At 45.6% G+C, this 24,364-nt stretch overlaps 1 protein-coding gene across 6 annotated transcripts in view; it reads right to left on the reverse strand.

The window, feature by feature from the left end:
* Positions 1–24,364, reverse strand: part of TANGO6 (transport and golgi organization 6 homolog) — a 189,492-nt gene that overhangs the window by 80,132 nt on the left and 84,996 nt on the right. For all 6 annotated transcript variants that reach the window (XR_009246848.1, XR_009246849.1, XM_058675022.1 and 3 more), the window contains exon 15: positions 3,518–3,658. Coding sequence is in view for 4 of the 6 variants with exons in the window: in XM_058675022.1 (XP_058531005.1) it covers positions 3,518–3,658 (141 nt within the window). In the remaining 2 variants the exon portion in view is untranslated. The remainder of the gene's footprint in view (positions 1–3,517; positions 3,659–24,364) is intronic.

The following is a 24,364-nucleotide window of genomic DNA, read 5'->3' on the forward strand; positions in this document are numbered from 1 at the left end:
ATCCCATGTGGGCACCGGTTCTAATCCTGGCAGCCCTGCTTCCCATCCAGCTCCCTGCTTGTGGCCTGGGAAAGCAGTTGAGCACGGCCCAAAGCCTTGGGACTCTGCACCCGTGTGGGAGACCTAGAAGAGCTCCTGATTCCTGGCTTTGGATCGGCACAGCACTAACCGTGTGGCCACTTGGGGAGTGAATCAACGAATGGAAGATCTTCCTCTCTATCTCTCCTTCTCTCTGTATATCTGACTTTGCAATCTTAAAAAAAAAACCCTACACATCAGTTGGTTAAAAAATAAAACTTGGTCCATTCAAATAACAGAGTATCAAGCCGTCTTTAAACCTGACAGATGGAGTGGACACTTGGTGGAGTGGTGAAGACACTGCTTCGGATGATGGTTGTGTCTCGTATCAGAGTATCTGGGTCTGAGTCCTGGCTCCAGTTTCAATTCCACCCTCATGCTAATGCGCATCAGCTGAACTCCTACCTCCTGGCTCCAGCCTGGCCTGACACTGGCTTTGCTTACATTCGGGTAAAGAACCAGCAGATGGGAAAATCACAGTCAGTTCTCTCTCTCTGCCTTTCAAATAAATAAATAAATAACTTTCAAAACATTATAGGATGTGAAAAATGTCCACGTTAATGACAGCAGAAAGATGGGTAGATGCTTAAAACCTAATAGTAAGAGTAATTCTGGAGTCAAATTGCTGCGGTTCAAACTCCACATCCCTTGTTAAGGAGCTGCAGGTAGCAAGTTTATAATCTTCTCTCTGTTTCCTGCCCCCTAAAAAGTATAATCCCTATGAATTACCTAATCTAGATAAAGATTGCCAATGACTATTTACAACCATTAGGATGGAGCCAGTGTTGTGACACAATGGGTTAAGTCACTGCCTATAACACAGGCATTCCATATGAGCACACATATGAGCCGTGGCTGCTCCGCTTCCAACCCAGCTCCTTGCTAAAGTGCCTGGGAAAGCAGCAGAAGCCAGTGCAAGTCCTTGGGCCTCCTCACTCATCTGAGACTAAGACGGAGTTCTAGCCTCCTGGCTGTGGTCTGAACCATCCCCAGTCACTGTAACCATTTGGGGAATAATCCAGCAGATGGAAGAACTCTCTCCCTGTCTTTCCTTTCTGTAACTCTGCCTTTCAAATAAAAATATGTAAAAGATAAAAAATCAGTGCTTAATAAAAAGTGGTTGTTCACAAGGACTTCTACTTACACTAGCCAGCTAAGAATCCTGACGATGTTCTAAAAATGGGCTCTATTTTCACTTGCAAGATTGCAACAAGCCACCTCATCTATGTACCTAGACATGTTGGCACAGGCTAATTATCCTTTATCTAAAACACTGAGAACCTGAAGTGTTTGGGATTTTATATGTTTATTCTTTATTTTGGAATATTTGTGTACACACAATGAGATCATCTGGGGATGGGATCCAAGTCTAAACATGAAATCCATTTGTTTCATCTACACCTTGCATGCAAGGCCCAAAGACAACTTCACACAGTATTTTTTAATGATTCTGGTAGTGAGACAAGCTTTAATGTACTGCATTTCCCACTTGTGGCATCAGGTCAATGCCCAAAAGTGTGTAGTTCCAGAGCATTTCAGACGAGAGATGGTCCACCTGCACTATGAATCAGGAAGTAGCACTCTGAGCTCAGGCTGTGCCTGCAGCTGAGTGCTGGAAGCATGGGCTACAGAAAGATGAAAACTTCTGGAGTTTGCTATGAAAGGCCAGAAGACTAACCACATGTTACAGGAAAAACCCACGTCACACTGGTGTCGTATGCCTACAGTTCACCCCACATTGGGCTCTGGCATCCCCAAATGCACAGAGATGGAAGTCAGAGACCGTGCTCGATCCCATGATGCTTCAGCACTCGACACGACCACATCTTGTCCTGGTGCCTTTAAGCAAGCCAGTTCAAACCCCCGTCTAAGACTAAGGCAAGTAAACAAAGTCCTTCTTTCTATAAGGGGAAAAACCATTTCTCTTTTTAATTTCACTCCCATTGCATTTCTCTTTCACTGCTCAAAGACAATGGTTAGGCATTTAGGTCTTACTTCACTCAGAACAGTCACCTACAAATTACAAAATTCAGGCTCATTCTTGAGAAACAGTGCGTGGCTGTGTGGAATCACTAGAAAGCCTCTGAAATGCTGGTGGAGGAATAAGTCAAATGGCCATTCTGCTCCCCAGAATCTTCCTTTAGCAGGCCACAGACACATCAGCCAGACTTCAGTTATGTCATTTGTTCTTCTATCACAGGTGACATGCCCGTGGGTGGACGATGGCATTACTAACAAGCCAAGGACAGACACCACCACATGCGTATCTGACAAGAATGGGCAAACGTAAAGAAGGAGATACAACACAGTATCACACAGGGCACCAATGATAAAAATCTGGACACCAATGATAAGATTCCAGACACCAACCAGAAGCCGGTTCTGCAAATTCAAGATGGCAGCCAGCCATGGTGTGAATGGATCTGTGTGTTACTGACCCTCCCCTCACTGAAGGCTTACAGCAATCATGCCATGCTGCAGTCAATGGATATGCCTGTGGAACACAGATTAAAGAAGTGAATCTGCACTGAAGTCCATGTCCTGTGACTCAACACAATAACATCAAACATTTACTGGGGGCCCAGCCATGTGGCCTAGTGGCTAAAGTCCTCACCTTGAATGCGCCGGGATCCCATATGGGTGCTGGTTCTAATCCCGGCAGCTTCACTTCCCATCCAGCTCCCTGCTTGTGGCCTGGGAAAGTAGTCGAGGACAGCCCAAAGGCTTGGGATCCTGCACCCGTGTGGGAGACCGGGAAGAGGTCTTGGCTCCTGGCTTCGGATCAGTACAGCACTGGCCGTTGCGCTCACTTGGGGAGTGAATCATCAGACGGAAGATCTTCCTCTCTGTCTCTCCTCCTCTCTGCATATCTGACTTTGCAATAAAAATAAATAAATCTTAAAAAAAAAAAAAAAAAAAACACAAAGTAAATGAGTCTGGAACAACGTGCTGAAGGTAAGTGAGCTGTGGCTCCCTCATCTATAAAATGGATCTATCTTTCTGAACACACATCTGTAAAGATCTGTTATCTTTATAGTGTTTGCTGGGAAAATGAGATGAGACCATCTGTGCATCCGACAGCCTGGTATGTGGTGCCCGCCCAAGAGCAGCCAGCACTCTCCCCTCCTGACGTGACAGCCTGTTCTCATGCCTGCTGCTGCTCATCAGCAGCTTCTCACCCCAGCTCCACTGGAATATGGGGTCCACCCTCGATTCAAGGAAGGAGACAACAGCTGCTGCTGGGAAAACGTCCCTGGCTGGCCCATCTCACAATCAGCACTGGGATATGCGTTGAGTTCTTAGAAAAGGCCTGGCCCACCTCAGCCCTAAGTAGCCCTCATCGTGCTGGTGTTCCAGGCTTCTCGGGTCACAGAGGTGGGCCTCCAGGCCACTCTATTCCCGCACCCTGCCTCCCGACAGATGCGACGAGAACACTCACCTAGCGCTCTAACAATTCGCATCAGCACCTCCCCAACTTTCATCCTGGTCTCTGGTGTGTGCTTGCCTTGGCTGTTGTCATACTGAGCCAACAGGTCAACCAAGATCTTCTCAGGATACACATCTGAGAGGAGGGCAACACCTAGGGTTAGAGGGGGAAAGGATGTACTGTTTAGTATTAAAAGGTGAACAAACCTAGAAATCCTGTGACAAGATGAACAGAAACACTTATTTTTATTTATTTATTTGAAAGGCAGAGAGATGAAGAGGTAACTTCCTTTCACCCACAAATGCTTGCAACAATGGGATTGGCAGGTCAAAGTCAGTAGCCTGAACTTAGTCTGGGACCCAAGCATGTGGGTCATCACCTGGAATTGGGAGCAGGGCCAGAATTCAAATCCAGACACCTTGGTAAAGAATACAGGTGTCCTAAGTGGCACTTTAACAATGTGCCAAATACCTGGCCATGACGACATTTAAAACTGTCTCTTCAGTTTCACTGGCAAGGGCCGCCTTTCATCTGGAGAGACAGAGCAAAATAGAGAAGATGGTGTGGGAGCTCAGACTCTGGGTTCATTCAGTCCCATCTCAGTGTGCTTGTCAAGGTCCCTCCCAGCACTGACATCCGATGTCTAGGAACCCTGGACGTGTGATGATGCCAGGGCTGGATGCCACCCAGTATGGCAGGCGTCCACTGCACACCAGGGACCAGGGGAACACCCCTAAGCACTCTGCTGGGTCTGCACTCCAAGGTCTTGAGCCAATGCAGCTGTCTGAGGCCAGCAGGGCTTCCTGCCTTGGCTGCAGTCCACACCAGCGTCATCTCTCCGCAAAATAAGAGGACTTCCGAATACTTGTGAAAAATGGAATTAAAAGGTGTTCACTGGGGTGAGCCCATAACCCCACAGTTTAAGGTGCTTGCACCCCACGTAGGAGTGTCTGGGTTTTAGTCTACTTCCAATTCCAGCTTCCTGCTACGTGTGGCCCAGAAGGCAGGTAATGGCCCAGGGAACTGAGTTAATGCGGGCCCAGACTGAGTTCCCCGTTCCTGGTGTCATTGCTGCTCTTCTTGATAGCATCTGGGGAGCAAGCTAGTCAAGGGACCTATCTTCCTCTCAACTGATGAGGGCCTGGCACGATAGCCTAGTGGCTAAATCTTAGCCTTACATGTGCCAGGATTCCACACATATGGGTGCCTTGTCATGTACCGGCTGCTCCACTTCCTTTCCAGCTCCCTGCCTTTGGCCTGGGAAAGCAGGGGAAGGGTCCGAAAGGTGGGACCCTGAACCAATGTGGAAGACCCAGAAGCAGCTCTGGCTCCTGGCTTTGGGTCAGTTCAGATCTGGTAGTTGGTCCCCTTGAGGAGCAAACCAGTGGATGGAAGATCTTTCTCTATCTCATTCTCTGTAAATCTGCCTTTTGAATAGAAATAAATAAATCTTTAAAAATGAATGAATAAATAAATGAATGTTAAACAACTTTATTTGTTGCAAAAATAAAAAACCCACCAAAAACCAAAACCTTTGAAATCCATGTATTTGAGGAGACGTCCAAAGAAATCCCCTATACTAACGAGGGCAATTTCCACAAGTATGCTGGGCAGTGTCAGTACTGGGCTCAGGCTGATGACAGACCCTGGATCAGCACACGTAGGAAGAATCCTGTCCCTGTGTCTCTCCTGAAGACTCCCCATTCCCCTCCTCCACTGAAGAGGAAGGCCAGGGCCTCTTGAATGTACAACCTACAGCACCTACTGTCGTCTGAGATTCGGTTTCCAAACTGTACAAACACAAACCCTCTTCCTCAGGGAAGGAAAAGCTTACATCCTACGAAGGGACAGTGAGGAGAAAGCAAAACAGGAAGCAAACAGGAGAACACTTCTTACCACCTCCAACCTAACCCTCCAGACCAGTCTCTTATCTCAGGCTGGATGTCTCAGTAATCCTTGTCTGGTCTCACTGCTTCTCTCCTTCCTCCTTGCTGCAGCAGCAGGAATGACATGGTTTAAAAGGCAAGTTGCAGCCTTTCAATTCCTCTGCCAACCCTCAGCCATTGCCCTTCTTGCCTCAACAGGAACAGCTTCCATCTATCTACCCACCGCCCGCGCCTTTGCTCCTTCTCTATCTTTCTTTCTTTCATACACACATACACACACTATTCTCGAGCAATTCTGGCCACCTTGCTATTCTTTAAGCAGCCAAGGTGCTCCTGGCCCAGCCTCTCAGCCTGATTTGGGCCTCTCCCTTGGCAGCCCCAGCTCCAGGAGCCTCCAGGCTCCCCAGCCTCCATCCTGTCTCTGCTCTCACTTCACCTATATCTCCTAGGAACTGGCAGTTCCCTTCCCTGACCAGTCAGTCCCTCCTAATCATGCTTCATCTGCCATCCTAGCACAGAACACCACCTGACACGTGCTCTAGTTCTTTCTGTATTGGCTGCTCCCTTCCTTAGAACTCCACAAAGGCAGGATGTTGCATTAGTCCCTGCTGTATCAGTGTCTAGAGGGCTGCCAGCACATTGCAGGTGCTTAAAAACTGTCTGCTATGGAGCATGTGTCGTGTAACAAAGGGTGATGCCAGCATCCTACAGTGGAGTGCTGGGTTGAGTCCCAGCTGCCCTACTTTAGATTCTCTTGCTTGCTAATGCTCTTGGCAGAAAACAAATGATGGTCCAAGGGCCAGGACTCCTGTCACCCATGTTAGAGATCAGGAGGGAGTTTCTGGCTCCTGGCTTCAGTCTGGCCAAGCTGTGGATGTAGTAGGCATTTGGGGAGTAAATCAGCAGATGAAAGATATGTATCTCTCCCTCTTTGTCACTTTCTTTCAAATAAATCAAACAAAAAGAACTATTCGTTGAACAAGTCAATGAATAAAAAGGTCCAATAATACAGTCTTGATATAAAGTCCACGAATTAAAGAGAGAGAGAGAGAGAGAGAGAGAGAGGATGGAGAAGTATTATAAATGCTTTGGAAATCTACAATGATTTTCCATCTGAATTTATTATTCTGTTTAAATTGAAAATTCTGCAGGCAAAGTCAACACTCCATTTTTTATGTTACAGGTTGTGGTTTCATTCTCACATAAATCACATGCATACTCTCTTCACTGGGCACCTTAGGCATAGCATCTGGTGAGTGGTCAAAGGAGTGCACCTGCTGAGGGCTGCACCTGTCTGCTCATTCTCCTTTGTGCCCTCCCCATACCCACCTACTCTTTGCTTCCAAAGGGCCTGGGATGTCTCTGCATGTGGTCTTCAGCCACGCCTCCCTGGATGTGCCTCCAAGTTTATACAGGCAGAAGCTCTGCTCTTCAGAGATCTCCAGGCTGTGTCAGAACTTGAACTACAAGAGTTCCGTGTTGAAAAATGTGATTCTGTCAGTGTGGTCCATTTGATTGTATCAAATGATGCAGAAGACCCTGAAGGGCCAAGCTGGAGCTAAAGAACATTCCAACCTAGGAAAATTGCCTGTGGCTGAGGAGAAAGGTAAATGAAACGTGTACAAGGAGAGAGAAAGGAAACAGCACCCAAGTTCTGAAAGAGCTGCAAGGAGCAGTGACTCGGGAGGAGGGAGCTGCAGGTGCTGCACTGAGGATGGATTACACGGCCTGCTGTAGAGTACAGATCAGCAGCTGTAACAACCACAGTTTTCATCACAAGCTTCCAACTCAGAAATCTGATGGATTCACTTCCTTTTAGGAATTGAGCAGGCTATTTTAAAAAGTTCACTGTAAGCAATATTATAAGTTTATTTGGCTACCAAGAAACTAAAATCTGTCTTGAGGGAATCTTCAGAGTTTGTGAACAATGCCTATTATGAAAAACTATGTATAGATTTCAAATACTTTTTCACCAAAATGAACTTAGATTTTGATTCCATTTTCCTGCAGAATTTTTTGAAGAACCCTCATAATAGAGATTTTTTTTTTATGACACAAATAAGTAAAATGGGATTTGCTTTATAAATCCATATCTAGCTTTCCTGAGACTCATCCATAAAGTCCCTGTCATTGTTGATTATTCCCCCATCCATCACTGGCCTTGTTTGCTTCTGTGAACAGATTTCCCTGGTCAAATGACCTCAGGGGTCTTCTCTGTAGTGGGCAGACCCCAGGCTGTGCACATCATCTACTCTGTCTTCTGGCAACGACATCCTGGCATCCACACCCTCAGTCTGTGTTGGTTTCCCACCATGGCTACCTACCCACCTTCTCTCCTTCCGGGCATGAACTCAACCCCAGGCTGGCTAACAAGGACATGCCATGCCCTCCCCACTAAAGGTCCAAGAACAGGCAGTGAGTCTTGATCCTGGAACCCTTGCTGGAACTTCTGAGAAAGACAAGCTTTTCCCTGGCGTAGCCCATGGCCATGAGATGAAGGCCCACCCAGAAATGATACCAACAGAGAGAAAAATCAAGTCAAGAGAGGGAGTCATGCTCTGAGGCCCTGGATCCAGCTGCATTCCACCCACCACCCAGGAACGCTGGCCTATTATGCTTACGCGGGCTTGATTCCCGCCCCTCCACCAAAGGAAACTGAACACACCTCGGATTAAACAATTCTATTTTCTACTTTCCCTAGGATGTCAAACTTTTAACCCCTCCAGGGAGCTTTAAGTTCTTCCAATTGTCCTCAAAATTGTTGCCGGCAGCCAAGTACAGTTTTTTGTCTTCCCATAGTCCCAAGTATCCTGCTGGCCTGCTCCAGAGTGTGGCCATTTCCCTGGGCTGTTGTTCCAGGTTTACCTTCTGGGATGCAGCTGATAAACCCCTGCAGGAGGGCAGTTCCTGCATTACTCACCAAGCAGTCGAGAAAGTCGCCCATGATGATGGCTAAGACTGCATTACAGTGAAAGGGATAAGAGAGGGATGGGCTTTTGTTTTGATGTGACTGCTATTTGGAAAGTTCTCTGAATGTTGGCAGAAAAAGGACACTTGGTCATAACCTTCCCAGGACCCTTAGCCCCTCACACTTAATCATTCCTTTGTCATTTGAAAGTGGAATAACTTCTGGGTTGGCACTGTTCTCAAGGAAGCATGACACATCAATTCCTTTGGCAGTAAGAACCAAACGATGGGGTGAGAGGCGCCCGTTTCTGCTCTGACTGCAGGAAAATGATGGGAGTCACAGGACGTGGTGGGTAGATAAGACACACTGAGGGGAAGGTGCAAGTGTCCCTGAAAACGTTCTGACCTGTGTTTTGGGGAGAACTAACTCAACTGAAAAAAATATTATTGAAAGTACTGTCTGGTAAAAATAACTGTACTCTCTTTGTAATTGTATTACAAAGCCAAACACTCAGGTTGAACAGTGTCAATTTCAAGATGGTCCCCTAGCATGTGGCTTGGTGACTGTGGGTATATTGTGCAGTAACAGGAACTTAGGTGTAGCCTTGCTTCACATGGTGCTCTTGCATTATAGCCAAGACCGCTTAATTGTACACGCCTGCAGACATTTGCAGCTGACTGGCTCTATCCCAGGAACCTGCTAAGTTTTCTTTGCTTCACAATTAATCTGCCTCATTTCTCCTGGGCAGAAAACAACTTCCCAAAATATCTACACAAACCTGGAAAGCCACATCTCAGAAACTGCTGCCAACAAAACTCTAAGCAACACCAAATTCCACATACTCTAAGACCCCATTTACATGCAATATCCAGAACAGAAAAACCTGTAGGGACAAAGCTCAGATGTGGTAGTTACCTAGCACTGTAGGAGCTGGGGCAAGTCAGGACTGATGGATAATGGACAGGGGATTTCTGGGGTGATAAAACCATTCTAGAATCAACTGTTGTGATGGCTACACATTCTGGGTACACCAAAAACCACTGAATTGTTATTCTCTGAACAGATGAATTACATATACAAATTATATTTCAAAAAGTTGTTTCAAAAACTGCAAGATTTCTTGTCTACCCTTTTTAGGCTTTTAGAATAGCAGAAAAGGGAAGAAAATAATATAGTATATCTGAAATGTAAAGAGAAACTCTTGCCAGGAGCAAATTATCAGCTTCCTTTTGTATCCAATCTGTTTTGATTACGCCTGCAGCGTGAGAGTAGAAAAGAGAAAGAAAATGACTTGTTATTTGTGATTTGAATGGGAAAAAAATATCAAGCATTTCACATTTCATAGACTCCGTCTTGCATTTATAAGAGAATTTGTTACATTAAAAAATCTGAACGCTGTGGAAAGCCAGCAATTCTACATTAGAGATTTATTCTAATAAAAATACTCACTGAAACAGAAAATCATTTATGCATAAAATTATCACTGCAGCGCTATTTATAATAGAAAAAACTGGAAACAACATAAGTGTTCAGTAATGAAGGATTAAACTGTGTCCATTCATACAATGGAATACAAAGCATCCAAAAAAAGTTTTCTAAGAACTGTTACAGAACAAACTGTAAGCTCCATTATCAAGAGAAAAGCAAGGGGCAAAACACTGTGTACACAAACTGAGTATTTATGTACAAAGGGGAAAATACACAACTCTCAAACATTTCTCAAAGGATATATTAGAAACTAACTGTCTTGGTTATTTGAGGGGAGGAGAACTAAGTGGTCAGGAGACAGAAAAGAGAAGACCTGCTCCTGAATCTGTTTATTTTGAGCCATATAAGTGTATTGTGTTTCAAGTACAAATAAATAAAATTACCTTTCTTGAGAGAAAGAGATCTCCCATCCACTGGTTCACTCCTCAAATGCCCAATTAAGCTGAGGCGGGGCAGGCACAAGCCAGGAGACAAGAACTCTTAACGAAATTTCCCTTGTGGGTGACAAAGGCCCAGGCACTTTACCCAGCCCCTGCTGCTCGTAGTATGTGCGTCAGCATGAAGCTGCACTAGAAGCAGAGGTGCGGCTCAATCCAAGGCACTCCAGCATGAGCTGTGGGTGCCCCAAGCTGTGTTTTAACTAATGTGTCAAATGTCATCCTCAATGCCCAAAACTTTTCAAATCAAGAGAGATCAGTCAACATTTGATTTAGAAACAGGAGGACAAATATGAAAAGGAACAATGTTTAAAAGGGTTGGGGATAAAAGCAGCAACTTTTGGGGACTGAACAGGGTATAAGAAAAAAGGCAAGGGATAAACCTTTTATTTACTTATTTTAAAGGATTAAATTATTGGGGCTGGCATTCTGTCATTCTGGCAGGTAAAGCCACCGCCTGCAGTGTTGGCATCCCATATGGGCACTGGTTCTAGTCCTGGCTCCTCCACTTCCAATCTAGCTCTCTGTTAATGTGTGTAGAGAGCAGAAGATGGCCCAAATACCTGAACCCCTGTATTTGCATTAAAGACCCAGAAAAAGCTCCTGGCTTTTGGCTTTGGTCTAGTTCATCCCTGGCTGTTGTGGCCATCTTGGAAATGAACCAGTTGATGCAAGATACCTCTCTCTGTCTGGAATTCTGCCTTTCAAAATAAACAAATGATTTTTTTTTCTTAAGATTTATTTATTATTTGAAAGGCAGAGCTTCAGAGGGAAAGGGAAAGAGCAATCTTCCATCCACTGGTTCACCCCTAAATAACCACAAAGGCAGGAGCTGGGCCAGACTGAAGCCAGGAGCCTGAAACTTTAACCAGGTCTCCACAATGTGGATGTAGGGGCTCAAGCACTTGGGCCATCTTCTGCTGCTTTCCCAGATGCCTTAGCAGGGAGCCAGCAAGGAAGTGAAGCAGCTGGGACTTGAACTGGTCCTCATATGGCATGCTCCACATTTTGACTTTTGAAAATCATGTTCAAAGTAATTAATAAAAGTAAGTTCATTTGGGTGGGGAGGAAAGTACTGAGTTTGACATAATGGCTAAATCCTCACCTTACAAGTGCCTGGATCCCATTTGGGTTCCAGTTTGTGTCCTGGCTGCACCACTTCTCATCCAGTTCCCTGCCTATTGCTTGGAAAAGCAGTGGAAGATGGCCCAAAATCTTGGGGCCCTGCACCTGGGTGGGAGACCCAGAAGGAGCTCCCGGATCTTGGCTTCAGATAGGCTCGACACCGGCCATTGCAGCCATTTGGGGGTGAACCAGCAGATGGAAGATCTTTCTTACTGTCTCTCCTTCTTTCTGCAAATCTGATCTGCCTTTCCAATAAAAATAAATAAATCTTGGGCCTGACACAGTAGCCTAGCGGCTAAAGTCCTCGCCCTGCATGCTCTAGGATCCCATATGGGTGCCAGTTCATGTCCCGGCTGTTCCACTTTCCATTCAGCTCCCTGCTTCTGGCCTAGAAAAGCAGTGAAGGATGGCCCAAAGCCTTGGAACCCTGCACTCATGTTGGAGATCTGGAAGAAGGTTCGGGCTCCTGACTTTGGATCAGCTCAGCTCTGCCCACTGTGACCACTTGGGGAGTGAACCAGTGGATGAAGGATCTTTCTCTCTGTCTCTCCTTCTCTTTGTAAACCTGCCTTTCCCATAAAAATAAATAAATCTTTTTTTTAATTAAAAAAAATTTAAAAACTACTAAGAGACTGGTGTAGTGGTACCAGTGGATTTACACATCACCAGCATCCCATATCATAGTACCAGTTCAAGTCCTGTTTGTTCCGTTTCTGACCTAGCTCCCTCTATACCTGGGAAGCAGCAAGTGACAGCTGATGTTTGTAGGCCCCAGCCACCCATGCAGACCTGGATGGAATTCCTAGGTCCTGGCTTTGGCCTGCCCAGTCCTGTTTAGTCCAGCCACTAGGGGAGGGAACCACCAGATCCATGATTTCTGTGTTTTTCCCTTTTTGTCTCTCAAATAAATAAATAGCTTACTTTTTTTTAACTTATTTTTTAAAGAAACATCAGTGAGGGATGGTTAAGTGAAGTGCTCAGGCACAAAGGCATTTTCATTCCAACTTCACAAAAAGAATCACCTATGTGCTACTGTCCTCTTACAGCTCTGAGTCATCAAGGCAGAAAGGCAGAACTCTGAAGGGAAGAAAATACCACCTCTGGCCAGGCCCCTGCTGTGTGCAGACCCCTCATTACAATGGAACCTAACAATAAAGGCAGCTCCTGGAATCCAGGAAGCTGCACAAACTGGGGAAGTTGCTTATTAAATTGAGGAAGTTTGAGGACCTCAACTGAATAGCTGGCTGTCTGTAATTAGAGTAAATGATAACATCACACATACCAATTGGGACCAAGTTTCTCCAAAGCCCCAAAGTTGTGTCAACTGTGGACAGGCCTCAACACACGCACCCAGGCCCTGGAGGCAGGTGTGATCCTCGGGCCTGAGAAGGCGAGGCGGGGGGTGGGATGGGGGCACCTGTCCCTTTAGAGCAGGATCCAAATAACATCTTCATGCACCAGGGCAATGCCTATGCATGTGCCTACATTGTTTTCTCCTAATTACAAAAACAAACAAACAAACAAACAAAAAATCATTGATTTTACTTATTTTGAAAGGTAGATGAAGAGGGAGAGAGAGGCAAACACTTCAAGGCTTGCAACAGCTGCAGCTAAGCAAGATCAAAGCCTGGAAGGAGTCTAGGATTCAACCTTGGACGCCCACATGGGCAGCAGGGACCCAAGTCCTTAAGACATCACCTGCTGCTTACTGGGAGTAACATTAACAGGACGCTGGGATCAGAAGCGGAGCCAGGATCTGAACCCAGGCATTGTGATCTGATACCAAATTTCATCTTACAAGGTGCCTCAAATGCCCACTCCTAGGATTGCTTTCTAATTGTTCATTTGAAGAGTAAAAGCACATACAACCACGCAATCTACATCTACTGACAGCTGTGCTTACTGGAAATCATGTGAACTGTGAACTGTCCTTAGTAAATAACACTGAGAGTTCTCAATACCCCAGGCACTGGTCTAAACACCTGGCCTGCATTCATCCATTTAATGCCCCTAACAAGTCTTTGAGGAAGGCATTATTGTTCCTGGTTTTATGGAGGAAGAGGCTGGGGAACAGAAAGATGGGAAACACGGCCAAGATTGCAGAGCCATCGTGTGGCTGACCAGAACTGCCAACCGGTGCAATCACTCTGCCACACCTGGTTCACCTGGCAGCCACACCTGGATGTTGCACTTTCTCAAATCGTTTGCGAAAAATCCTTTGTGACCTAACATTTTCAAGGACACAGTATCAGTGTCACTCCATAAAGTGTACTTTCTGATGCAGCATGAAAGCAGGTCCCTTGTACTCTTCCCGCACTTGAACGACATGCCCCTCCATGGGGTCTAGGGGGCTTCCCAGGATGGCTGTGCTGCTAGCTGGCGTCTGTATGCTGCATGCAGGAAAGAGAGGTAGTGGTAACATTAACGAAATTCACAAAGGATTCTAACTTGAAATGCTGCCAACCTTAGCAATGACAGAAAAGCCATACAGAAAACTTGGGAAAAGAAGGAAGGAGAGGAGGGTGAGAGGAAAGGCAGAGGAAGGGGAGGAAAGAGAAGGACAAGAAGACAAAGTAAGGAAAGAGAGGAAGGAGGGAGGGGAAACAGCAATTAGCACTGCTTTGAAAGTAATCACTGCTCTACCGCTCAGAGAAATTTAAATTTCCTCTCATCTCCAGTGAGAAATAAAAAACCAAGATGTCACTCACTTAATTTTCTTTGTGTGGCTTTCAAAGGCAGGAAAAGCACATCAATATCTCTTTATGTCATCAGAAGAAACATTTACTAATTTAAAAAGAAGAAAGGCTTTTGATACCCAAGAAAATAATGCAGAATTCTCTTGCAACAAAAGCTGGGTGAGAAAACAAAACTCTTTTTCCATCACCTAAAACCCTGCAGTCCTAGTAGCAGAAGTCCCACCTGAACTTTGGGTTCATTTCTTTTCCAAAGAATTCTCCTGACTGTTCCCCTCAAGCCCGTGCAAAGCCGGAGAAGCCGCAGAATCAGCAAAGCTGGCTGATGCGTCAGCTTCTCGCTGGTTTAGGGAAAGCCCAATCTCCCTAAGGGAGTTGTCACCTGGCCCAGAGCGAGGGCGAGACTGGGCTCATCTTCCCTGTTTCTTCAGGGTCCCCAGCAACACCTGGTGGTCTAGAAGACAGGCCCTGTGCCTGGGGCACCTGCCAGTGAGGAAGGCAACACTGAGATTCTTCCTAAACTGTCCTTCTTCTCCTTCATTAAGTCTAACAGATGTCATGATGAGATGATTAGGCAAGTCTTTGTGATACACGCTCCAGGCTAGTACTGGCTTAGAAGAGTGATCGCAATGAAAACGAGCAACCTTGACAGCAACGAACATGGAGCTGAGGGTCTGTAACTCCCTCAAACAGCGCCTTCTCTCCTGAAATACGCACACGGTCTAGAATCTCCAGGGTTTCCAAACCTGGTTAGGGACCCTCTGAGGTCCACACAGGGCATCAACTGACTTTCCCCATCAGGTTCCTGTCCTGTGGTGGACAGTTAGTTACAGAAGGCTCCAGCAAACAGAAAGGGAAGAGCAATCTTCAAAACCATCACTTCCACTATTGCAAGAACTTGCCCCTCACCTCTTTTATGGATGATGATGATGGCATAAATAATACAGCTCAGTGTCAAAGATTTCAATGCCACAGAGCAGTATAAAGCAGTGAGTCAATGAAATCACGTGCGGGGGCTCCGGGAGCAGGGAAGGCTCCAGGGAGCAGGCTTCTCTGCAGGGTAAGCAGGAGTCCTGACATCGACAGCGGTGACAGAGGCAGCACTCAGGAACAGCAGCAGCCACCAGGTCACACCTCCACAGAGTCAGAAGTGACTACACGGACTTTAGCTCAATAGAATCAGGTGGTTTTTTTTTTTTAAGATTTATTTATTTTTATTGGAAAGACAGATATACAGAAAGGAGGAGAGACAGAGAGGAATACCTTCCATCCATTGATTTACTCCCCAAGTGACTGCAACAGCCGAAGCTGCGCCTCCAAAGCCAGGAGGCCAGAGCTTCTTCTGGTTCTCCCATGCAGGTGCAGGGTCCTAAGGCTCTGGGCCGTCCTCGGCTGCTTTCCCAGGCCACAAGCAGGGAGCTGGATGGACAGTGGAGCTGCTGGGATTAGAACTGGCACCCAAATAAAATCCTGGAATGTGCAAGGTGAGGATTTTAGCTGCTAGGCTACCATGCCGGGCCCCAATGAAATCATTTTAAAAATGTCACCAGGGGGTAGGTTCAGGCTAACAGTTAAGCTGCTTTTTGCAACACCTGCAGTTCAGGTCAGAGATCCTGGGTTCAATTCCCAGATGTGATTTTAGCTGCCTGATGAGGTGCAGCCTGGGAAAGCAGCAGGCTGATGACAAAGGTAAGTAAGTCCTTGTCACTTATGTGAAAGACCTGGGTGGAGTTCCTGGCTGGCATGTGGGACATGAACTGGTGGGTGGGAACTGTCAAATTAAGTATTTTTTAAATCACCCAAAATCAACACAGATATTTTGATGCCCTCTATTTCATAAGCCATTCTTTAAATAATTATATGTGTATGCTGCTTCCATTGTGTATAGCTTTTCTTTTTTAATATAAGCAAAACAGAGTTCCAGTATTTCATAGATAAAATTCTGTTATGTGGACAGCTTTTGCGTTGGATTTTTACTTATTTGAGAGACAGATGGAAAGAAAGTGAGCCCTCATCCACTGGACCACTCCCTAAATGTATACAACAGCCAGGGCCAGGCCAATGTTGGGCCAAGACCAAAACACAGGAGCCAGGAGACAAGGACTGGACCCGTCACTACTGCCTCCCACAGTATGCACAATTAGGAAGCTGGAGCCAGGTGTTAAACCCACGTACTCTGATGTGCAGTGTGGTCACCTAAACTAATGAGCCTCTCTTAGCCTTGTTTTAACAGCTTTTCTCTTTTCTTTTTAAAGGATCCATTTATTTATTAATTTATATGAAAGGCAGAGTTATGCAGGGTTGGAGGTTTGGGAGATCTTCCACTTGCTGGTTCACTCTCCAAATGGCCACAATAGCCAGGTAGGAGCCAGGTTGAAGCCAGGAGCTAGAAACTTCCGGGACTCTCAGGTAGCAGGGGCCTAAGCCCTTGGGCTATTATCCCCTCCTTTCTAAAGCACATGAGCAGGAGCTGGATTCAGAACTGTAGCAGCTAAGGATGGAACTGGTGCTCTGACATGGAACACCAGCATTGCAAGCAGTGGCTTTACCCACATTATATACCACAACTGTGGCTTGATTTTGGCACGAGATAATTCAGGGTGGTTCAATGAGTTTTCCATTTTACAGTAACAGTGTTACTAATGATGGCAGAAATACAAAAGACTTCCTTTAAATTTTGGTTCAAGAGGTGCAAAGGGGGCCTGGCACAGTAGCCTAGTGGTGAAATCCTAGTCTTGCATGAGCCGGATCCCACATGGGTGCTGGTTTGTATCCCAGCTGCTCCACTTCCCTTCCAGCTCCCTACTTGTGGCCTGGGAAAGCAGCAGAGGACAGCCTAAAGCCTTGGGACCCTGCACCTGCATGGGAAACCCAGAAGAAACCCCTGGTTGCTAGCTTCAGACTGGCTCAGCCCCAGCCATGTGGCCACTTGGTGAGTGAACCAGCAGATGGAAGATCCTTCTGTCTCTCCTTCTCTGTATATATCTGACTTTCCAATAAAAAATATGTAAGAAAGCAAAAAAAAAAAAAAAAAAAAAAAAAAGAGAGAGAGAGAGTAGCAAAGGAATCAATTTGAAAATACCAAACCCATTTAGCATAAAACATCAAGTTGGGAAAACAGCTTTAGAATAAAGACCATGGAAACAATGTTTGCATACACTCAGGTATGTACAGGGGACCCACTCTGCACCAGACACTGCCAGTGGCTGATTAAACCATAAAAGGACAATTTCTGTCTCAAGGGGGTTCCAGACTCAACCACCATCGCAAGACAGTGTGTTGAACTCCACATGTCCTCAGCTGACTGAGGATAGAGGGAATGGGAGTACAAACGAGCTGCGGGTTGGGCACAGGGCTTGCTAGAGGCAGACAGGTAAGTTAGCTATGCTGAAGGAGGCTCCTGGGACCACATCTATTTGCATAATTTATTCAGTGTGGAGAGATTTCATAGACTTTCTCAGACAGAACTACGGTATGCCCCTACCTGCCATTTCTACCCTTAGGGAAAATTTCCCAAAGAAAAATCACAGGTTTCTAGAGAACCAACATCTTCAAAGCTACATTCTAAAAATGTGCCTATTAATTTTCTTACCAAGAGTGTGCCCAAGTGTGCCTATCTTGCTATACGTGGCCGTTACTGTAATTCATATTTTAAAAAAATCTTTGTGTTTAAAATGGCAACTGAAAAATTTAACTCAGTTAATTTTTCTGTTCATTAAAAAAAAAAGGAATATTTTCTCCAAACATTACTTACCTAAATACTGCCACCAGGAATTTCCTATTTATGGTTCTTACTCATTTATTTACTGGATGTTTTCTTATTAATTTCTCTAGGATCTTTAGTTAATAAAAGCATGAACTATTTGTGTGTGTGTGTTTAAGGCATAAAGGTGGTTTATTCAGGTTATCCTAGGTCTCCCAGCCACCTCCCCAGCCCATGCTAGGCGGGGGAGGGGCAGCTGCAGCTGAGGCTGTAGCTGGATCAGCAGGGAGGACAAAAGAGGAGAGAGAGCTATTTCTGTGTTTAAAAAAAAAAAGACTCAGCCTAGTCAATCACAAATTTACGCTATCTCTATAGAAATACACTTGTCTTTTTGCTGGAAATCTTTTAAAACCATACCCTGCATTTCAATAAGGCTTTAGTTCTTCTTGAAATTAATGAGTTTAAGTGCTAACAGCATTAAATCTATTATTTTTTCCTTTCAAATATTGTCTCTCAGAGCTGCACTCTCCATGTCTTCCGTTCTATTTTCCGGTTCATTAATTCTCCCTTCAGCTCCATGTGCTGCAGAACTTACCCACCCGGTTTTCCAGTTTAGTTACTCTACTTTTTACATTTAGATGTTCTGTTTGATGCCTTTCAGATCTGTTGGACTGATTTTTGCTTTTTCTCATTCCTTGAAGATAGGTTCAAGTGTATCTTGCTTTTCTTCAAATAATACTAACACAAGGTTATGTTACAAACTGTGCATGACGATCCCAATCTACAACATCTTTTGGGACATCACTTTTTTGTACTTGGCTATTTTGTGGCTGTGAACTATTAGCCTTAAAGAACAATGATAGGGGAAGGAGAGACTGGGAGTTACTGCTTAATGGCCACATAGCTTCTGTTTGGGAGGACGAAAATTTTTTAGAAATACTAGTGATGCCACCTTACCTCAGTGAGAATAGCTATCCCACAGAAATCAGAAAACAATGAACTCTGGTGAGGATGTGGTGGAAAAGGTATCCTAACCCATTGTTGGTGGGGATGCTAACTAGTGCGACCATATGAAGACAGAATGGAGATTCCTCAGTTATCTGAAAGCATATGTACCACACGACCTAGCCACCTAACTGCTGGGAGTATAGCCAAACGCAATGACATCTGCATGAGCATTATTTCGTAGTCCCATGCTTACAGCAGCATATTGCATAATAGCTACGATACAGCAACAACCCAGATGTTCATCAACTGATGAGCTGATAAAGAAAATGTGGTATATACACACTATAGAATACTAAGCCAAAAAAATGAATTAAAGCTCATCTTTTGCAACAAAATAGATCCAACTGGAAACCATTATGCTTGGTGAAATAAGCCAATCTCAAAAAGATAAATATCATGTATTTTTTGATATGTAATAACTAATACACAAAGTACAAAAAATGTAATTCAAATGAACCAGACTGATATCCTAGGATTTCACTATCGTTTATAGCTTTTCTCTGTCAGGAGTATTCCTGAGGAATATTGGTTGTTTTTCTTTTCCTACTTGCTGTGTGTTGATATCTTTGCCTAATGGAGTGTTAAGCATGTGACTGCAAAGTGAAATGAAAATATGCTGCTGTAAAAATCAGAATAAAAAAGAAATCAGGGAGGAAGAGGGTGGGTGGGCGATGTCGGCAGGAGGGAGAATAGGGCGGCAGTTATCACTGCGCTCCTTAACCTGCATTGTAAAATCTGTTCATTTCAAAAATTTTTTAAATAGCAAGAAAATAGCAGTGATGGTTGCGCAACATTACAGGTATAATTAATGCCACCAAACTGTACATCATAAATATAAAATAATATGGATATAAACCATAATGAACATTTTAAGCAGACTCTCGCCCCAGGGCCCCACGAATGGGTGACTTAGCCCCGCTCTTGTGTGTGGCACGTCAGGTTCCCTCAGAGTTGCAGCTCGGAAGAAAGCAGTTGAGCAGTGCTGGCCTGAACCACCAGGAGGTCTCCCAGGCGGCTCCAGACTGGACACAGCTCTGCCTGCAGGGGGCTCCAGGTGAATCCCTGCGGACAGGGGTGGCTTCAAGTACAAATCGCTTCAGACCCTTCTTGAAATAAAATTAATCTTTCATAGGGTTCCCAACCCACTTCTCATTAAACGGTGAAGATTCACTCAAGACAATTAAATCTCAAGCTTGAACAAAAATCTTTCCTTAACATGTGGGTCATCATGCACACATTTCTACTTCTGTCCTTGTCCACGTGCTCTGAACTATCACCAACTTCTATTTCACAAGGGTAATTAATTATTTCATATTCTCTGGTAGCAGCAGATGCTAAAATATAGTTCTCTTTTAAGAACCTCAAAGTTAACATAAAGATAAACAACAGCAATAAGGACTCTTTGGGGTCTAGGATGAAGGTGCCTTCTTCCACAGGAGACAGCTTTTGTCTCTGCCAGGCATTAGCAGCCGCTGCCGGCATGGACACACCTGCAAGCATCCCTGTCTGAGACTTGCTCAGCAGGAGAGCTGGGCCATGTGGTGACTGGGACCTCCTGGGAACAGGCTCTCCTTCTGCTCCCTCCAGGTCTGCTGGGTGCCAAGAGCACTTCTGCTGCCTATCCTCAGGCGTTGAGGTGAAGGCTGGTATATTTGCAATCCACTGCTGGCATATGCCTCTGGGAGCTAAGCTTCCCAATGGAGAGTTTTCTGTGTTATGCCTCCCTGTGGATCTGGGACTAGGCTGTCAGTTCTGCAACCAGCTCTTTACGGCCCTGGAATCCACAGCTGAATCACAAGCAGATGCTCTCGGGGTCCCTGCAGGCTTTCACCCACAATTCACCTCTCAGAGCTCCAGTTTCTTCTTACTGCACTGACTTGGCCACTCCTGCTTTTGTTGTTAGCTCTGCCGTACTATTATAGTGTGATGTGTGTGTGTGTGTTTCTCCCTGAACAAGAGCTGCCTTCAGCTGAGCCATCTTACCATCACTGGTCATGGAACATACAAAGCTTTCTCCCAGACTTTGCATGGTTTGACATTCTAACATCTTCATTCACCTGTGCCTTTAAGATTTCTTCCTTGGTAATAATACCATATCAGATTTCTCATTTGCGAGAACTGTCATTCTAAATGGATCTCTTCCTTCACACTGCTGTCTCACTGAGCTTACTGAAAATTAAATTTATTTTCACATTGTCACATACGATTTTTGACCCCTTGACCTGACCAATTGCCTTGGCAACCTAATAAGTGTTACACGTAATAGCCTCTGATGTACACTGGTTACAGCAGCCACCTCTGTGCACCTTGGTGTCCCAGGGAGCAAGTCGGGGCCACCCTAGGAGCTGTCACTTTGCTGGAATGTCCCTTATCGTGAGCAGTGTCTGGATAGACACATGCTGGTTGGAATCCTGCTGCTGATTTAACCGCTTGGTTGCTGAATTGCAAAATGAGAATAATGGGCATGTTCGGTTTGATCTAATTAGTATGCTCTGACTTAATAATCTTGCAAACCGAATCACTGTACAAACTAAATATAGAAAAGTTATTATTATGGTCTGGTTTCCAAGCAACCATTTCATTAAGAAAAGCTCTGCTTGGGAAAAACATCTGTTTGTTGGTCAGGTTTCTGCTGTCATCCCATAATTTCCCGGTAAAAAAGCCCAGGTCACTGTGTGCCTTGGTAATCCCTAGTTGTGAAAAGGTCACCAGGCGGGTACTGCCACAGAGGGGGCCATCTGTTTCCATCTGAGACACTCCTTGAACCTGGTCCTTGGGAACAATTCGGTTTCCCTAAACAGCCGTGTAATTTGAAAAACATCCTCTTCTGATTGTAAAAGCAACATACACTCACTCTCGAGGGTGGCGAGAAACAGAAAAGGCACAAAGAAGGAAATAAGCAATCACCTATGCTTTCAACACACCTCTATATCAGATCTCACTTGAAAATGGATTCTGCTGGGCCCGGCGTGGTGGCCTAGCAGCTAGAGTTCTTGCCTTGAGCGCACTAGGCTGGAGGCCCTGCTTCCCATCCAGTTCCCTGCTTGCGGCCTGGGAAAGCAGTCAAGGACAGCCCAAAGCCTTGGGACCCTGCACCCATGTGAGAGACCTAGAGGAAGTTCCTGGCTCCTGGCTTCGGATCGGCACAGCACTGGCCATTGAGGTCTCGTGGGGAGTGAGCCATCGGAGGGAAGATCTTCCTCTCTGTCTCTCCTCCTCTCTGTATATCTGACTTTCCAAAAAAAAAATCTTAAAAAAAAAAAAAATGGATTCTGCTGCTCAAACACTATTTGAAAACCAACAGCCTGAAATAACTGTAGGGTTTTCCCTTTTCTTCCTCTGCTGTGGTGAGGGGCTGTGTGCTGTACAGATAGAGAGGTTCTCCTTGTGCTTCCAGAACGCGGTGCTCTCTCTGACAGTGGTGGGGAAGGTGGAGGAAAGTATGTGAAGGTGGCTATGGTAGAGTGGCCAGTGGAGTCGGTCATTTTCAGATTTTTTTTTTTTAAGCAACAGAACTCTGTTTTCACAGAAATCTTTAGAGGGCTCAGAGAGACAGAGAAAAGCAGGGCCATTGGGTTACATGGAGCTGCACCCCTACTTACGTGACTCCCAGTGCTGGGGAACCCTGGCAGCATGCATTTGCTGCTGTCTCCCTGCTCCTGCAGGCCACAGCCCTACTGCTCTGCGGTTCCCGCAGTCTCCAACACAACTCCCTCTCTAGGGGCCTCACGAGATTCATTCCTAACCGTCCACCAGCTGCGGGGTCACTTCCTCCTGACACAGGCTCTGCAGCATCTGTCAGAGCCCCATTTTAACCTGACCATGTGGCTCTTCCAGCTCTGTCTGTCCTCCTCTAACTGCACACTCCACCAAGGCAGGTCTGACCAATGTCCTGGGACATGGTAGTGCTTGATACACACTTGTTGAATGAATGAATACACATTTTTAAGCTACTGATAAAAAAAAGAAATCCAGAGCTGGGCAATGTGGCACAGCAAGTTAAGAAGCCGTGTGGGATGTGTGTATCCTGCATTGGAGTGTCTGGGTTGGAGAACCACCTCCACTTCCCAATATAGCTTCCTGTGAATGTGTACACTGGAAAATGGCAGTGATGGCTTGAGTACTTGGTTCCCTTCAATCTGCATGGAGAGCTGGATGGAATTCCCAGCTCCTAGCTTTGGCCTGGCCTAGCCAGAACGGATGCAGCCTTTGGGGAGTGGCCCAGTGGATGGACGATGGATCTCTCTTTTTCCCTCTGTCTCTCACTATCTGACTTTTCTAATAAATAAATAATTTTAAAACACCCTAATGGCCAAAGTCCGCATTTGTTCCTGTCTAAAATCAGGTTATCAACCATGGAAAACAAAAGTGGAGCAAAAAATGCAAAAGTGCTTCTGAAACAAGCTTCTCCTAGAATGCAAACCTTACCCACCATGTCCTAGCAGGTGGACGGAGAGAAGACCCAATTAGTTCTTCGGTGGCTCAGCATCTGCCACCTACACCCTGAGGCTAGGGCCCTTCCCAGCTCTCAAGCCTCCTCAGGCACAGCGGAGACACCACAAGGTCGGGAAGCAAAAGCAAGGATAAGAAAATAGAATGTAACACTCAGAGATGCCAAAACTGTACAACATTTAAACCTATGATTCAGCAACGAAAGGAATATGTCAGGGTCAATAAAAGCAATAATTGGGCTTATTAAATGCATGAGCAGCGGCAAGGATCCTCATAATCACACCTGGTGAGGTTGGGCATTTTTATTTGTGTTTGGAATGAAGAGCAATAGACTCAACATGCTCTTGATTTTGGGAAAGGAAAAAAAAAAAAGCGAATCAGGGCGCCCCTCCCGCTGCGGGAAGAGGCAGATTCCGTGGACAGGACAGGGGCCATCCTGAGAGATTCTTCAGACAGGCACTGTTCCCCACTGTTCCCTCCAGAACTTGTCTTTGAATCCAACTTCTTAGAAGAAAGGGTGGCTCCAGCGCAGAATTTAAATGGCTATTCTGCAAGGCGAGGTCTCATCCGTGACTCCATCCCCAGCTTTCCTACTATGGCCTTCTTGGTAGTGAACTTGGCCATGGTAATTGTTGGTCTACATGAACAAGAGGTGAAGGACTTGGGACCCAGTGTGGTAGCCTAACAGCTAAAGTCCTTGTCTCGCATACCCAGGATCCCATATGGGCACTAGTTTTAATGCCAGCAGCCCTGCTTCCCATCCAGCTCCCTGCTTGCAGTCTGGGAGAGCAGTCGAGGACGGCCCAAAGCATTGGGCCTCTGCACCCACGTGGGAGACCCAGAAGAGGCTCCGGTCTACTGGCTTCAGATCAGAGTTCAGCTCCAGCCACTGCAGCCACTTGGAGAGTGAATCAAGGGATGGAAGATCTTTCTGTCCCTCCTCCTCTCTGCACATCTGACTTTCCAATAAAAATAACATAAAATCTTAAAAAAAAAAAAAGAGGTGAAGGACTGGAGATGGGCCCTGGACATCATGGGATGAAGTGTTTCACTGCTTAGACAAATATGTCAAGATGCTCTAGGCCCAGGGGTTGGTCTCACTGCCTGCGAGACCAGGGGCTGTGATGGTGAGAGAAAAGTGAGACGGTGAGGCTGCACG

This window comes from Ochotona princeps, chromosome 16 (genome assembly GCF_030435755.1).
Source record: "Ochotona princeps isolate mOchPri1 chromosome 16, mOchPri1.hap1, whole genome shotgun sequence".
NCBI lineage: Eukaryota > Metazoa > Chordata > Mammalia > Lagomorpha > Ochotonidae > Ochotona > Ochotona princeps.